Source organism: Equus quagga, chromosome 13 (genome assembly GCF_021613505.1).
Source record: "Equus quagga isolate Etosha38 chromosome 13, UCLA_HA_Equagga_1.0, whole genome shotgun sequence".
Classification (NCBI taxonomy): Eukaryota; Metazoa; Chordata; class Mammalia; order Perissodactyla; family Equidae; genus Equus; species Equus quagga.
The window spans coordinates 69,769,230-69,787,611 of NC_060279.1; the positions used below are offsets into that span (position 1 = coordinate 69,769,230).

Sequence of the window (18,382 nt, forward strand, 5' to 3'; positions counted from 1 at the left end):
CAACCCTTCCAATTGTTTAGGCCAAAATAAACAGTTGGAGCACCCTGATCTCCTTTGTTTTTCTCACACCCCACATCGACCTGATCAGGAAGTGATATTACCTTCACTTTCAATATACCTCAAATCTGACCACATCTCAACTTGTGTTACTATTGCTGCTTCGCTGTCTAAGCTCCCATCCTGTCTTCTGATTTCCATGATCATGGTCTCCAGGGATGGGAAGAAGCCATATTCTCTAGAGGAGGAGATGAGACAGGTCCACACATAAAAATAACACATGACAGTTACTTAAGAGGTTAAAAACAAAGTGCCATACAACCTGCAAGGGGAAATCGGGAAAAATTTCTGTGAAATTGGGAGAGAAGAATCCTATGACCCTAAAGAAGCTTTGCACCTGTCACTTAATTAATAAAGTATCGTGGTGATGATTTCAGCAGAGAACCCATAAAACAACAAAAGAGAATTTGCCTTCTTGGAGGATTTCTATTCCCCCAAAAGGAACAAACTTTTATATTGAGTTTTCCACCTCCCTTCCTTCATAGTTGAAACAAAAATATGTAAAGATCCTCTGAAAAAATTCTTGAGCTGAAAGTAAAAACAGCAGTAAATAGAATAGTTAATAGCAAGACGGCGACTAATCCATTCATATTATCAAAGTAATAAGATGTTTACTTATCCAGCCAAGGCAAGAAGAGAAATAACTTATACGATTTACTGTAAATGTTCACAGCATTATGCAACTTTAAATTACTAACTCATAAGATACATAGTAGCTGGTTATTGTTGTATTACTATTATATTTTTATAGCCAATGGCATATAGGACATATTGTTCCTATTTTGTTTGTTGAACATATTAATGCATTCAATGGATGTATAAATGAATGACTCTCAACTTTAAAAAATTAAATGACTCAATGCTTGACTATAATGTCTATGGAGCTATAAATTCACATGCAGAGTTGTATGTGTAATCACGTAGCCTAAAAGACAATATTTGTATAAACCAGCAGAAAGCTGACTTAAGAATTTATTTTAACATCAGCTCACAAAGCCCTCTTAAAAATAGTAATTATTTAAATAAATAGACACCAAAGCCAAATATCTAAAAGAGGAGTATCTGCCAATTATTTTATTTGCTTGTCAAGGATAATTAAGGCATTCTCTGTTCCTTTCTTTATCCTGTATTGAGGGAAAAAGGGACTAAGAACAGAATAAACAGCAGTCATTCTCATTTCTTACTGTTTGATGCTGGCAAATAGTCAATCCTCTGGAAATAAACCATCCATCTGGCTAATAGAATCTCTGGCAGCCCCTCCTTCACCCCTGTTCTCAAAAAAGAGTAGACTTTGTTCAAAAAAAAATATCTTACCTTCAGGAATGGCTACCTAATTTGTGGGGCCCAGTACAAAATAAAAATGCAAGGCCTCTTGTTTAAAAAAAATGAAGAACTTCAAGCTGGAGACAGCAGAGCGTTAAACCAAACATAGGGCCCTTCTGAGCATGCGGTCCTGTGTGACTTTGCAGAAGCCAACCCTGCCCAACTGTGAGCTTGAAGTTTCCTCACCTGATTCTGTTTTAAGACACAACTTAAAATTTCCCCAATTTTAAATGACCCTGTAGTCTAATAAGACTTTGTTCGCTCTTCCTAGGTAGAGACTGTAGCCCCCAATTTTCTGGGCTTGTTTCTACCTACGTACCTCAGTTCGACCATGACCATCATCTCGAGCACAGTCTGTTCCCACGGGAGCTGGGAAGCAGGAGCATCCTGGGATGATGTGTGATAACCACATAGCTAAGATTCTAACTGCCTCTGTGAATGCTGAGGAACACGTCTGGGACAATACCCAATTTGAAAATGATAATTCCCATCATTCAGGTCTATCTTAAAACACTTTCAGTGACTTTGTTAAGAGCAATCGGTAACTTTTTTCAGCACTAGTGGAGAAGACAAACGCCCTACAGGTCATGGGGATGCCACATCCCTCCCCCGCCCCCAACCGCGGCATAACATCGTAACACGCCTGCTCTGAACCACCCCGCGCTGCACGTCAGACTGTACAGCCGAGCTGTTAAACGTACAAATTTGCAAAGACCGCCAGTGATTCAGTCTACCTAATTGGACTTAGTCCAGAGAATTTTCCAGCCAACTGGCATTGGGTCTCTAATTTACAGCTGGCAAGCAACGTCCTTAAATGCTTCCAGGTCCTCAGTAGAACTGCTTAATGTCTACCTTGAACACACGAACCACCTGACTTCAGACACAACACTCAGCAGCTTTGACCGCAGGGTGCAGAGTTATAAAATTTACAGCTTCTTAAGTTGGAAAACCACAGACAGGGTTGGACTCTACCAACTGCCCTCTGAAGGAGGGGGATGCAGTTTTTGCTTGGGGCACACCAAGTTAAAACAAAGGACACACTGAGTAATCTTGGGGGAAAAGCTTTCTTTCTTTTGCTCCCACTTTTAATTTTTAATATCAAAACTATAAATGCTTTCAACTAACTTTGTATTTGTTTCATCATTTAAGGCTTTTTTTTCTCTTTTAAAGAAGTTGTTCTAATTCTCCCATGGAAATTAAAGAGTTATGGACAGCCTTTAAAAGACTGGCTTTTTATTTTATGCTAGGAAGCTTGTTTCTTGCCTTCGATAATGTATTTGATTGCTTTAAAAATAATAATAGCAATACTGATTGTGCTTACTGTATGCCCGGCAAAACATTGAACATGTATTATTTCATTTAAAGTTGATAACGATATTATGAGGAAGGCGCAGGGCTATCAATATCCCAACACTGTAGATGAATAAACCAATACACAGGGTCATATTGCTAATAAGTAGCAACACTGGGACTCAAGTCTCTGACATTGTCCGACTCCAACATTTGACCTCTTAACTCTTGGGAAACTGCCCCTCCAGCTCTGAGATACAATGTCTGGGATTCTAATTTAAAATTCTAAAAACTGGATGAAGTGTTGAAAAGGTTTTGTCACTAGGACTCAATAGCATGCCATAACATTTACATTGCGCGACTGGTTTCAAACTTGAAAATTCTGTTTCTTGAGCATGCTAATATCTGCTGTAAGCATCCAGGCTTTCTAATCTCCTCAATCCATTTCCCCCTGCATTTATTTACTTATTTAAATGTTTCATTGAACCATTGTTTTAACAACTGAAATACGATATGCTTTATAGATTGGCCCTTCCCAATAAATTGCAAATTGCACCCTATGTTATACGTTGACTAATTCAAGGAAAGGATAGTTTTGTGGTGGGAATTCAAGTTTTTGTAAGTTCCCGTGATCTTTGGAAGGCTTGTGATATTAAAAATCAGCCGGTTGCCTTTGCCTTCTTGTTTGCTCCAAAGCTTGAAGAACATGACCAGGTATCATCATTGCTATTATGTGTGAATGAGTTGGATGTGACAAGAGACAGCAAGAAATACCCTGATCAGGGCCTCGGAAACGCATCTATTAGGCAGCTTCAAAGGTGTGGGCTGACACGTTGAACCTCGACTACAGTTCTAATTCAACTCACCAGCATTCCTCTGAGAAACAGTGTTCTCTGACCTGTCACCAAAGTATTTGCCGTGAATTAACTGGAGGCCTGCACTTCAAATAGCAAATGGCAACCTAGACAAATGATGTGGCATCACAAAATCACCTCTGAATTGTCCTTTGGAGTCTGTGTTTTTGATCATCTGTTCTGAATTAATTCTCCATTACTTCTTTGCCTCTTTTGTGTTCTGTGTCTTCACTCAGGCCAGGCTACTTGGCTAATCTCCTTTCCCTTACACCGATTGTATCTCGAGGCACATCTTTACTCATTTCAGCCCCTTTCCCTTGGGGAGAATTCAGACAGCAGGGTCAACAAGGAAGGAGGGAGATGAGAAGGTAACACTCCATCTGCGGTGCTCACACACTGTCATCTCATTGATCAATGTGCCCGTCCACCTGGTCCCCCGCCACCCCATCATCTCCTTTTGCCAAAGAGTGGAGGAAGTTGTTTATTATAGTAATTTTCTTTAGATGTCTTTTTCTGCCTTGAAACTAGCTGTGGTTAACCTATTTCTCACTTTCTGTCATCACAAAGGCTGCTGCACTTTTCAGCTTCAGGATTCTCCCTTGGTATACAATTAAATAGGAATGGACTTTCAAAGAGTCGAACACCCCCCTGTGCTGCTTAACGTAGAGGAAAAAAATCCTTAACATAAAGGAGAGCTTTTATTTTTAAGACTTTTCTAAAAAGGAATGCTGTAAAAACACAGATGATCATATTTCAGTCTCAGAACAGCAACCTGTGTTATCATGTCATCCTGAATCACTGGTTATCAGACAGAGATGAAGTTACTTTATAATGAAACACTCATGATGAATTTCCTCATCTACCCTCCAACTGCATGACAGTTTGATAGAGAACATGACTCATTCACTGCTCTGTGTGTGTGTGTGTGTGAGCGAGCGAGACAGAGACAGACGGAGAAAGAGAGAATGAGGGAGGGGAATGGCAGAAGGAGAGGGACAATGAGAGAGAGGGGAAAAAAAGAGGAAGGAGAGAGAGAGAAAGAGAAAGACAGGAAGAGAGGGAGAGATCATGAGCTAGCAAAAAAGTTAATCTGCAGTCACTTCTAAAGCATGTGTCATCTCCAAGTTGACTCCCTAGCTAAGCATTAAAAAAAAAAAAGTTTTTGTGCTTTAAATTTTTATTGTCAAGGCCTCCTAAAATTATGTGTTAAACAGGGCCTTTGCACTGTGTTTAAACAAGGAACAAAGTCAGTAACCTTAAATTACCTACATTTCAATTTCAAAATGGAAAAACCATTATGTTTTCAGCCATGCACAAAAAGCCTAGCATATATATGTCTACTTCAGATTACATGATTATTTTTCAACAAGGACGTGTGTAAATGTCAACTCTGATCTTCAATTTTCACATTTCTACCACTTTGGAATTTAACTTCTTACACAACACACACTCACTAAATTTAGCTATGTGGGGTGCAGAAGTAACATAGGTTTAGTTTTTCTTGATGTTCCTAAACCTAATAAAATAAATATAATGTGGTGGTCTAAACATAATATCCTAAAGACTATTGAAATATAAGCTGATTTTTAAATCTTTCAGATGACTAACAAGTACACTAGCTCAATGGGAAACTCCTTAGACTTCATGCCAGACTTACGTTGTGGGGAATAAGTTGAATAAAAGAAATGTGGAAATTATCCAGTTTTATAATGACTGTATCTGTAGTGATCTCAGAATGTGTATGATTGCCAAACCAATATTGATTTCTTTTTGTGCTGGGGTGTGTGTATGTATGAGTAGTTTTTCCCTGGGTAATGCAGAAATATAATACAGAGTTGTGAAAACTAGCAACTTTTCTCCAAGTCATTTATATGTATATGTAGGTACTTCAAAATAAAAATTTGACTGATGGACTTAAATAATGCCTAAAAAATTTAAGACCTAAGACAATCACATAAATCTTTGATTACCCTTAGGTATTTCCTTGGCCACCGAGAAAATCAACGGGGCCAGAACTATTTAAGTTGACATCCACCTGTTGCAAATGTTGAAACATGTAGAGTTGAGGTTCCAAGGAAAATGAATGTTTGTAACGGAGACTGCATTTTAAAATTGGACAGCCTCATGACTCAGAGATAAAAGTGAAGGTGTGTTTTCCATTTAGTTTCTACTGAGCTTCCCTATGAAGACATTCTATAAAGCTCTGACATATAAAAATAACCAGAAGCAGAAGACACTTTTATTTGGTGTCAAGCCACGCACTTATTTCTTGGGGTTAACTGACAGCAGTCAGTTATTCCCAGGATTGTTTTACCCTGCCTTGTACTAGAGAACACCCAGAAATAAGTGACAAGAGCTTGTAACCCACCACCCTATGAGGGCAAGCTGCTGCTCTCCCAGATTAAGGTAAATCTACTGTGGACTAAATTGTCAGCAACTTCTTACGTGTAAATGATTCACTTTGGGAAAGGCAAGCATTTTAGGAAGCATATTATTCCTCAAGTGCAATTTAGGAGATCAAATTTCAATACTTTAAATGCTTCTCTCTGTACTCTGTACAGTTCTAACACTAGTCCGAAGAGATGATGAAATCCAGTGGTTTTTAAAATGTGCCCTGCAGAAGTCTAGGCCTCTGGAGAACTTCAGATCACAACTGTGGTTTGGGACAGAAGGGCTGAAACAGTGGGAGGAGCAGGCTGGCCACTGGGCCTGTCGCTCCTGACTTTGGTCAGAAAAGTTCTCCTTTCGATTGCTTTATCTTTGCCTCCATGCAGGATTTTTCAATTTGGAAAGAAGATTCTACTCTTTACTTGAATAAATGAATCTTACTATGGGATGTCATTTATTCAATAAATTTTTTTTGAGCGTCTACAATGTCCCATGTATTATGCCAGTTTTGGAAGTTATAAAGATGAGTAGGTCATCTTTCTGCTAGTGTAGGGTTTCAGGTGCTAGAGATGTGCTTCAGGACAGTGCTAGAGGATGTAGTGGAAGACATTAGTTTAGCCCGGGGAAATCATTTTGCAAATGAGAAAATTGGGACCCAGGTAGTTTAAGTGATTCATGCAAAGTGACATAAGGAGTGGAAGAGCAACCCACAGTGCCAACTATTTATACAGATGCTCCCTGTTCTAACCCACGTTGCTTCCAAAAAGAATGGGATCCACATACTAAACTCTCTCTTTACATTCTTTAAAGATCTGAGGCTTGAACGTTTGGTGACATGATTTATGACTTAACCATTTGTATATCTCCAATGCCTAGTGCAGGGCTGAGCAGTGAATGGGCACCCAGCACATGTTTGTTTAAATTTTTTACCAGACATGGAGAGGAAGTGAACAGACGAAAATTGCTTTGAAGGTAGTTACCTAAATCAATACATACTAAGATGGTTAAAGATAACTGGCTAAGATATTGGAAGGATCTGATGAATATGTATAAATGAGAGAAGAGGAGGGACATTATCCTCATGATGACATCCTCATGTGTTTTAGCAAACATACCCTTCTGTTGAATTTTACGCTATAATAAGACCTTAGTGAACATGCTGTAATTTTATGTGGCCAAGAGAGAAAGTGCTTTCTTTCATAGACTTATACTTTCTGTGGATGGAACGGCATTTTTCATTTTGGTAGGTTCCCACACTTCGATTTCAGCATCCCACAGGATTGTAAAACACATTCAACATTTTTATATTGGAGTGAACATATTTTTGGCTCCAAAAGTATTCATTTTGGTTCAATACATAGTTGTATGGAAAGGCGTATGAACTTTATTTAACTTCCTTTAAAGAATACAGTCATAGACTTCTTGGATACTTATATATAGTCCAGTTATGGAAAAATATAACTTATTGCTTATTGTCATTTTAACTTTTTTGAAATCACTGTCTTCTATCGATTTAGGAGAAGTACGGGCACCTGATGAAAACTGACCTGAAATTTGATGATGTTCTCCTGAGAGCAATAAAATATAAATATTAGAGTCATTAACCTAAATTCCTTTAAAAGATAAAATAAGCATAATACTAGGTTACTGGATTTTATTTTTTTTTTTTAGGTCCTATTTGCAAGTTTTGAACAAAACCGTAACTCCTTTAAAAATACAAGCAAGCCATGTCCAATAATTCACGCAAGGCTCTCCCCAGACTGTTTTCAGACAGGTCACATTCCTAGGACATTAATTTAAGCTTTCATTGATTCTATAAGGGGAATGAGGGGCTTTGTAAAACAATGGCTAAGCGAATGTGACCTTACTCTATTGTGGCGAAATTATGATTCGTATTAACAGACATATTGATATAGTTCTTATTTCTATTTATGTAGTAGAAAAACTTACTTTAAAAAATATATTATACATATCCAATGGAACCTTGGGAAGCCTTAATATTTTTATAATTTTATTTAGATCTATCCAATATTTCCCCTTACATTTTAATTGTTTTTCTCAAGGAGCTCTCTGTATTTGCAAGGAGATGGATGAAACTGACCAACTTTGGAGGGTCCATCACCCACTGAGGCTGCCCTTCCATTTCTCAAAAATAGCTCCTAAACATGAGGAAAAATTGTGGCCCTGGGGAACAATCCAAAGATTTAGTTTTAGCACTAAATAATGTCGGTGAATAAGAGATGAAGCTGTGCTTAGATGAGGCAAAGCACAAATAAGAATTCTCAGTTTGAGGCTGGTATCATGTTCAGCAACAATGTGTCAATTATCTGGTTAATTTCATCAAAACAGACAGTGCCAGGGGATATTTCAGGTTCTAAAGATGAAAGTAAGAAGAAACTCTGTTATTCTGCTTTGCCCTTTCCATCATTTCTTGTCTCCTTCTTTGTTGTGGTTTTCCTGCAGATAATATATGTTTAACAGCAAACCTTAAGTCATGAACAGAACTGTGAAAACCTACTGGAATAGTTTCGTGTTTATGAACAAAACGAGAGAGAAACAACAACAACAAAAATGGCTGCTCATCGTGAAGTAGTAAAACCTGTATTCCCCATCAGCAACGATTCACACTCTGTTCTGACCGCCCATGGCAGACCCTGTGAGAGGCAGCTGGCCCCACTTCCCCATCCAGGTCATTTTTCAGCCACGGAACTTGGTTTGTGCACGTTTGCTTAGAGGTGGATCAAAGGCCTCTTGGTGAAACTGATGCAGCCATGTTGCTCTAAAACTGATACCTTGCAAGCTAAATACACCTCTCTAAAGAAAATACACTTTTTCTGAAGAAAGGGGAAAGATGTTTGCTGTTCAGATGCTTGACAGAAAAGAAACAGAACATATACATTAAAGGAAAAGTTGGGGGAAAAAAATCGAGATCTTTAACTGGAGAGTTCAATTTCTATGAATTAGGTTTAATTAAAGTGTAATTGCAGGGGCTGGATTTATTGCTGAGCTCAGAACAATCCTAACTTTAGTCCAACTCGATTGAGGTTCCTGTTCTCATCCTCTGAAATGAAAACCCTGGAAGAGTTGGAAGAATCTTTCCTTGCAACAGCTTCTCTCAGCATAAGTGAAGTGAAGTCTTTGAAGGATCTTCTATCACACAGACAGAGGTGATAGGACCTAGTATCTCAAGTTCACAAGGTAATGGGAAGTCAACTCCCACGGTCAAGGTCTAAGGCCCAGGTGTAAACTCAAATATCTACTGGGGCCAGAAATTCCTTTTTCTTAAGAAATGTCAAAATCTATATTTTTATAAGAAATCACCTGATATTAAGCCATTGATCCATTTTGTTTTAATATGATGAAGATTTGGGAGCTGGATTTTGTCTGTGGTCACCAGTTTGCTAACTATGGTTTGAGGTTTAGATTTAAAAATATATGTGATATGCTCAGAAGACAAAATGATGATAATAGTCACAAACATTACACACCAAATACTCTGTAAGTATTGAGCTTATCCTAAATTATCCTTCCGATAGCGCTAATAGTTAGCCAGTATTGTTCGCCCATTTTTACAAATGTGGACATTAAGTGAAACAGAGGCTAAGAAATTTGCCCAAGTTACAGAGCTAGTTAGGAGTCTGTACTTCTAACCATACTAAGTGTACAACACATAACTCAGAACCCAAAGTTACACATAGTCATATTTTAACTGTCTTCCACTCATCTTCCTTAGTAAATGTTAAAGACTAGGGCCTCAAATAAAAAAATAATAGTTGAATTAAGCTTATGTTTCCTTTACTTGAGAAGAGCAGAGCAGCATGACTAGACTGTGTGGAGATATCATACTCCTAGGTGGAAAGATCTGGACTCCAGCTCAGCTCTGCTTTTCTCCTAGCTGTGTGATTTGGGCAAATCTCTTAACCTTTCTTCACACTTCTTTGCTTATTTTTCTGGCAAGTCAGTGAGGTAGGTTTTCCATCCCAATTTTGTAGGTGAGAAGTCGAAGCTCAAAATGACTAACGTGAGTGCCTGGTCACATAAATCCTTAGTAAGTGGGAGCCAGCGTGACTTCTCCACGATCTGAAGCAAATCACTTGCCTCTGAAAGTCAGTGATCAGCCCCATTTTACAAACTGGAAAAAGCAAACTCAGAGACATTATGAGAACCAAAGAAAATGTACACATGATAATTGTCTGGCAGAGTCATGTTGGCTCTTTTTATTATCGCCATCATTACCCATGAACTTTTTTCTTTTCTTACCTCTAAGGAAACAATGACCCACAGAATTAAGGTGGTTTGCTACAAGTAAAGCTTCCTTGAAGTTCATGTTCTTTCTACTGTATCACTGCCTCCTAGGCCACTCGACCTCTGTGGTGAAGAGCTATAATGGACCATCCAAATGGCAGGCATAGACAACCTAGAAGAATGCCCGAAGTACTCCTCCTACACTCCTTAGCATTCCTGACAGTCTAGTCTAACAGTGAAAGGTTGGCATCTAAACATGAAAATCAACGCATTCTCTTAGAGACCCATTGGATTCCTGCTTTCTTCCCAAAGATGGAGTCGTTATCTTTTCCCCTTTGCACTTTGAAATTTAGTCAACTAGGAAACAAATTTGAATGAGAAGGATTGGAGTTCTTTAAGCTGGCTCAAATTGGGGTCATCACTAGAAATTTAGCAAGAGGCATTGAGAACTGAATGAACAGAAGGGGCTTACTTCAAAGACCAGTGTCTCATTTGTGGGTCCTGGCGCATACAGACGTTCCGGGCGGTTGAAGGCCCGCTGGTATTCAAACACGGTCCCAGCAAAGGGGAACTCCCCAGGCCAGTCGATGCTCCAGCCCCCTGTGAGGTAATACTTTTGACTGAGGCTTCGGACTGCGAGGTAACTGGAGGATATCTGTAGTTCCTGGATTTCAATGCTTCGGGCCCCCGCTGGAATGATGACAACTGGATAATATTCTAAAAGGAGAGAACACAACATTTTTGCTTTCCACATTGTGCACGGGAGAAAGGTGACCAGAAATGCCCAGAGACATGTAATGTCTATTTTTATAGAGTTGGGTTTTAGAATCATTAACTGACATTCATTTCTACTCTTGTGAAGTGAAAATGATCAATTATTTCATTTTCCAAGTGGTAGGAACACCAGAGAGAGAGAGAAGATGTACATGCCTTTCCCAAGCATGCGGGTGTGGACAGAAAACACTCTTCTCCTTTCCAGAGCAACAAAGGCCACAAAACTCAAGAAAGCTTTTTATTTTTAATCTACCTGGAAGAAATGCAAAGCCATGTATTCTCAACAGCAATATTCAGAGAAGTTTAATTTTACTCAAGATGTTTAGACAATTACTCCAAATATTCATCTAACGTGAGTGTGGATCATTTAAGTTTCATGATAAGTTCTTTGTTTAACAAATGTACATGGGGCGTATGACAGCCTGGGCAGCATATTAAAACTGCAAAGAAGAAAGACATTTGTAAATATACATCTCTGAGCCGTATGTCCTGGTGAGACTCCTCACACTGTGAAACCATCTATCCTCTGGTGCTCTTGCACAAGTGTCAAAAACCATCATCTTCCATGTGTCAGGTGAGTTAGTAAAAGGCTCGACCATACTTAGCATGACTCAAACTCGTTCAGTGGCAAAGGGTGTGTCCCACTAGTGATGGCAATGAAACAGCAGCATCTCGTACCATTCGCTTTGTGCTGGTTGAGGTACAGGCCTTTATAAAACTTGCAAGTTGAATTATCACCTTTGCAGACACCACATGCATCCAGGACTGCTTTCGAGCCAAGTTCATGATCGCACCCCACTGGCTGTGACCAAAAAATAAATTAACAAGTGAGAAAATGGAAGATCATAGAAGCCAATGGCTAAGACTAACTGAAAGGTACCTGGTTTTCCGTAGTTACAGGACATTAGGAAGGTAGCACAGCTTTCTGGTTAAACGTACAGTCTCAGGTTCAACTGACTAGGGGTTCAAATCCTTCCTCTGCCATTTCTAGATGCATGATTAGGCAAGTTATGTAACTATCTAAGGCTTAGACTTCATCTGTAAAAAACCCACCATTGCTAATGGCAGGTGCGCTTATTCTAGCCAGGTCTACCACTGACACATCAAAATGCTGGACAGCATGCAAACACACACACTCTTAAAAGATCAAAGAGTTCACAACAAAGTTAAAATAAAAGGGAAAATGGAAACCCAAAGAGAAAGGGAAACTAATCAGAAATAAATAGCAGCACTATATCAAAACACATCTATGAGGTTCTAATCATATAGTGAATGTACTTAGTGAGCACGCAAGTTTACTGCTATTATTGACATTCTTATTTAATTTTTAGAACTACTGTGTGAAGAGGGATATGTCATCCTCTCCATTTTTATACAGGGGAAAACGAGTGGAAGTGAAACTGAAGAAACTGGATGAGGGTCATGGGGAAAGTAAGGGGAGAATTTGGAGACAGTGCTCACAGCCAACCTGAAAACGTCGCCCTTTCTCCCTATGGCACCTGCTCATGTCCGGACATGGAATCTCTTGCAGCCCTTCTCACAGCATGCGTTTGATACGGGGAAACACAAGGACGACCATACATCCCAAAGCAGAAATGCTCTTACTTCACAAATCCCATCGATGCAGACGTCATTTTTGTGCGGGGAGCAAGGGGTCCCATCTTTCACTTTGCCAGACATTGCAAAAAAAAATTCAAAGTTCTCAGCCTTGCAGTACAGTTTACATCGATCTTCCTCTAGAAGCAAAGAGATCGAGAGAGAGGACACGGTCAAGAGGAAATCATAGGAAAATGACATGACTACCACGGGTGAATGAAATTTATTTAGAAAGCTATCATGGTCAAAATGGAAAATGCTATGCACAGTTTTATGTGTGGTGTGTGTGCATGTACATGCATGAGAGCATATGCATGTGGTTTTTAAAAATATGAATCCCATTTAGCAATGCATATCAAATTGCCCTAATATTAATACATAAGAATTTTATTTCTTTAATCCTTAGTAAAAGCCGCAACTTGTATGATTGGTGGGTTGTGTAGCTGCCCTCCTTGGAGAGTAAATATTTTAGGCTTCACAGGCACTATGATCAGCCATTGACAGTATACAAATGAAGGCGTATTGCTGTGTTCCAATAAAACTTTATTTAATAAAAAACAAAACAGGTCAGATTTGGCCCACAGGAAATAGTTTGCTGACCAGGAAGTAGGACATGGATTACTTTACATATTTTACAGTCTGTTAACAGGAAAAATTTTAGGCACTTTGGAAAAATGGCATATGGTCAATAACGTTTATAAAACATATAAATAATCACATCATGAAAAGGAAAAGGAAGCAGATAAACTAAACCTTCAGGCTAAAAAAAAATGTAACTTTTATTGACCATTAAGTCCCTGAGAAGTTTCTGGCAAAAAGAAAAGAAAAAGTATTTTTCAGGCAAAAAGAAAAAGTATGATATTTATAGAGCTCTTGTTAGCAGAAAGGAGTATTATGCCAATTTCTCAAATAGAAAGAGCTCTTCTTGGCCATAAATTCCAGATGATGTTTCTCACATGAGACCTTATGTAGGTGACACTGTGCGATATCCCTAACAACAGTTTTACAACAAGTCTGTAAACAGTTTGCCAATGGTTCTGCTTCATAAAACCTCTCAATAAAAGACAAAGTCAAAAATGTGAAAGAAGTTCACATGTTATGGTCCAAATATGCATACACGTGGATAGATTAAAATTTTTTCTCTCACCTAAAAATTTTTTTTAACAGCAGCTTTATTTAACACCCCCTACTTTTTACATATGACATTAGGGAGCTGGAGGACCTATATACCCTCTCTGTTGTCTATCATTCCCAGGAATTAATAAGTTGTGTAAAGTTCAGTTTTTCCAGCACAGATTCCTGGGCAAGTTTACAAACTAGTCCATTAGAAAGAGAAAAAAACCTCATTACCGTAAGTCAAAGACTATCTACATTTATGAATAAAATTCTCCTTGTTCTTCCCAAACTGCATGAATTCACAAGACCTTCAAATCACGGTCAGTCTTTTCTGATTCTAAGTAAGTACCAAAAGGAGCAGAGGGAGGCACAGAGGTCTCCACTTTCCTGTCTCCAACCACTGGGATGCGAGATCCTAAGGCTGGGGTCTCTGTTCTATTCAAAGTACTCTCCTCTGCAACTAGCCATGTGTCCCATGCAGTAAGTGCTCAGTAAGCATCTTTGAGTGAATGAGTGGCATGGCATGCTCCCTACTTAGTAAAAACTGCAGTAAAATTAGTGAAAGAACTTTGAAACCAAAAAACATTTTGCAAGTTATAAAATTTATTTGCTTAACCTTCTCCTCATGTCTTCAAGACAGAACCTATTTAAAGGATGATAACGGAACAGATTCCATAAACACTATATTTGAATGAAAGATGTAATGTGGGACAGGCGAAGGAATATCCAAGCAGAAACGGAGTTTTGGAGAAAGAACCGTAGATAAGAAACACAGAATTATGGGAAAATACAACCAAGAGAAAATAAATCTTCAAATGTCAGAATTGAAAGCAGTTGAAGCTATTCTATCTAATTGTCCACTGGACTCTGTTGTCTAGTATCCTTCCCAGGTAACTACTCAGTTCCTGATAGAATGCCTCCAGTGATGGAGATCTTACTACTCATAAAGGGACACACTTCCATTATGGACAGTTGATATTCATTCATTCATTCATTCCAAAAGTTATAAAGATGTATCAATTACTGTTCTCATATGCTGTAGATTCAAGCATACTCAAAATGGATAAAAGCTTCATCTCTATGGAACCTAAATTCTTGTGGGGAGAAAGATAATAAATAAATGACTATACAATATAACTTCAGGCACAGATAAGAGCGGTGAAGACTAAAGCTGGCTACAGGTTCAAAGAATGACATGAAGGACAGATATTTTGGGTAGGCCAGCAAGGAAGGTCTCTCTAAGGTGATACGGCTAGGAAGTTCTTAGCCCTTGAATCTGTTCTCTGAAGCAATTTCAAACAAATCAAAATCCCTTCCTATTCAATATCTCTTTAAATTCTTGAAGGTCACTATTTTCTTTTCTACAGGAAACATCTAGAGATCCCTCATTGCTTCCTCCTAGACACAGATTTCAGAATTTTCATGTCTGTCTTTGTGCTTTGGGACAGTCATGACCCAGAAAGAGTTCAGGGCTCCTGCAATGACTGGTCTGGCATTGAGTAAAGTTGAACTGTCATCTCCTCTGATCTGGAGGTGCCACTTGTTATATTGATGTCTCTAATTACATTAGCTCCTTTATGGTTATTGATAACATAGATTCTTGTTGAGCTTTTGCACAGGAACAGCCTTCAGTCTTATTCTCATCATATTTATCTTTTTTTCAAGGGAGGGTGGTTGAGTTTTGATAAAGCAAGTGAACGGAAATAAGAGAAAGCAAACAACTAGAACAGTGACAGCTTATTCTGCACAGGTAATAAAAAGTACATTAAATTTGTATATTGAAACCTAAGTAAATGTTTTGATGCTTAGCCCAAATAAAAACAAATTAGTTTAAAAAGTAAAATACAAGCCACTGCTTTAAGTTATAATAGGAACCCAGTACAGAGACACTTTTCATTCATGTGTGTGTGTGTGGGGGGGGGGTGTGTGTGTATACACACTCTGCAAACAGACCTTTCCATGCTTGTAATCATCTCACATGTCAGTTACTGAGTATGGTGTCTCTATGGGGCATACATGGTTTCATAAGCTTTGGTCTAGACAATTCATACCAATTTCAATTAACATCCCTGAGAGACTGAATTGCTGAAATGTCAAAGTTAAATTTAGAAACATAAGTACGTTCCAAACACATGAACTTTTTGGCTTACAGATGTGGGAGACAAGGGGTGAAAAAGAAGCATGGAAAAATAAACAAAACCTATGGAACTGAATGAAAAATTGGGCCAGGTTGGGTCTGGGAATGAAAAGGTAAACATTGAAACTCTTTAATATAGACAGCAACTTCTTCTGTGTTGTTCATTCACATTACTGTCCTCATTGAGACATATCTGAGGTTCATAGAGATCAAATTACCTTCCACTTTCGTATAGGGTTTCCACTGGTAGAACCATCCACGGAAAGGTTTGCCATTATATTCTGCACACTGCTGGGCTCGAAAATCCAAGCTATTTTCACTACAGGGGTTAATGTTGCACAGTTGATAAATACGGCTAGAACCTGGACAGAACTTGCCACCATACTGAGGCCTAAAATAAAATTAAAGAACTTTAATGTTAGCAATCAAAGGAAGTATGTAGCATACAACTTGCCATGTCCCTTCTTGTATCCATGGCAGACATAACTAATCAATCAGGGACTTTTCTTTCTTTCAGTCCTTTTTTTTTTGTGCAGTACCTGACATGGCCTCAAAATCTTTCTCAACACAACCCTCAGGTAGCCACTATCCCTGCTCATTAATTGGAATTGGCATGTTAGATCAAACATTTGCCATCTCTCATCCAATTTTTACATTAGGACAATTTACTTAAAGACTGATGAAAGCATATTCTTGACATTCATAATGTCACCTCATATCTTAGCAAATCTATAAATACACCTAAACGTTCTATTAATGTAGATATGTGCTTATGCGCCACACACACAAACACGCACACCCCATATGTTGGCATTAAAGCTCTTCAAATGCAAACCCAAAGTACTCTCCAGCTTTTCTCCCATTCCTGAACATTCTCATCGTCTTCCTACAGCTTGCCATGCACCTGGCTGCTACGTAGATGGCTGCTACATAGAAAGTCAGGGCACTGAGGAGAAAGAGCGGAAAGCCCCATTTGCCATGTTTTCCAATCCAGCTTTATCAGGCGTTGAGCTGATATTTTGAGTATTGTCTGCCTCATGTGTGTTTTATTCTAATTGCTTCTAAACTGCAAGGAAAAACATTCCCTTGTTTTTATCTGCATTATCACTTTTTAACGTTGCAGGTAGCCTAATCCTTTCCTGCCAAGCACAATGGGAAATGGATTTCCAGAGTAGGGAATCTCATTAGAACATAAATAATTAGGATCTAATAGCAAGCTCCTTAAGATCTTGGTAGGTAGACTGTAAAAACCAGGAAGGAAAATAAAGAAAAAAGGAGCACAAACCACACGGAAAATAATCAATAACATCTTAGCCAGCTTACTCCGGGCACAACACGATGGTTTCTTTTCATTCCCGCTTTTTTGTAGTTTTCTCCAAAGGCTAAAACGCTGCTATGGATCATCTCATACAATTGAGCTTTGGCTCAACGTAAACATGTAACATGAAAGAAGGCTCCAGGTTAATAAATTTGTGTGATTAAAATTCCTTGTCTCTTTAGGAAGCACAAGAATGCCATAAAACAGCCCTGGATTTGCTTCAGCATATTTGACCAAATCCTCCTAGAACTGAGTGCTAAAATGGATTCAACAGAAACGGGAAGTGTCACACTGCCAGAAGGAGAATTTTTTGCTATTTCAAAACATTCTGGAGCAACTACTTAAACATCCAGCAGTCACCGTGCTAGAGCAAGTCCCTGCAGACTTCTTAAATCATTATCTAAAAAGCATTTAGAAAAACCTTAAAGGGCCATACGATAGCCTTACAATTCCTGGTCATCTTTCCAAGCATATTTAAAACTTTCTTAGGAGGACCTTCTGTCTGAGATTTTACAAATCACCTTCGTTTAGACTACTCAAATTCAATAAAGTGAAAGAGGACCACATGTGGTACCTTTTCAACTCAGAAACTGTAACAAGGGAAAGACCTTAAAACTTGTGTAAGCCATCCCCTCATTTATAGATGAAGCGAGCTCACAAAACTTGCTGAATGAAGGTGACCCCGCTAGAAGGGGAGCAGAGCTAAACCTGTACCTTTGGACTCTGCAGGACGCTGTTCCTATGCCACTCTACCTGCATTTAACTGAGCTAGGCAATGGGAGCCGAGCATGGAAGAGGAAGAGAGGAACGTGCAATGGTTAGGGAGCTAGCCTTTTATAATAAGGCAGATCTGCACCGAAACACTCCCTGCCTCTTCTCAGCCTATCTCTAGGCAATTTTATTTAACCTCCTGATCTGAAGTGGTGGCAATCATGACAATTAACTGAGATAATGTTTGTAAAGAATTTAGGGCAGAGTTGAGGGCAGTGTGGCACAAATAAATTATAACTACTTTTAAATACTTTCTACTTTTAATGACTGGCAAGAATTTGGACTTTTGCATCAAATCCCTAAACACAGGGACACTTTTCTGCAGCTTTAAACATGAGAGTTAGGATTTAAACACGAGTGTTAGGTAGAAAATTCTACCATGACACGATATAATAAGATTAAAAACAAAATATGATAAGATTAAAAACAAAAATATAAACAGTCAGAAAACAAGTGTCTTGGCACATGATTTTGTCCTTATATTAGACTACTACAAAGTATACTCATATTTGC

The 18,382-nt window shown here is 38.7% G+C and overlaps 1 protein-coding gene across 1 annotated transcript in view; it reads right to left on the reverse strand.

Annotated features, from left to right (window-relative positions):
- Positions 1–18,382, reverse strand: part of ADAMTS18 (ADAM metallopeptidase with thrombospondin type 1 motif 18) — a 121,514-nt gene that overhangs the window by 21,569 nt on the left and 81,563 nt on the right. Inside the window, exons 11-14 of the mRNA XM_046682513.1 lie at positions 15,999–16,171; positions 12,537–12,667; positions 11,610–11,733; positions 10,630–10,874 (exon numbers count right to left, since the gene is read on the reverse strand). Coding sequence (XP_046538469.1) covers positions 10,630–10,874; positions 11,610–11,733; positions 12,537–12,667; positions 15,999–16,171 — 673 coding nt within the window. The remainder of the gene's footprint in view (positions 1–10,629; positions 10,875–11,609; positions 11,734–12,536; positions 12,668–15,998; positions 16,172–18,382) is intronic.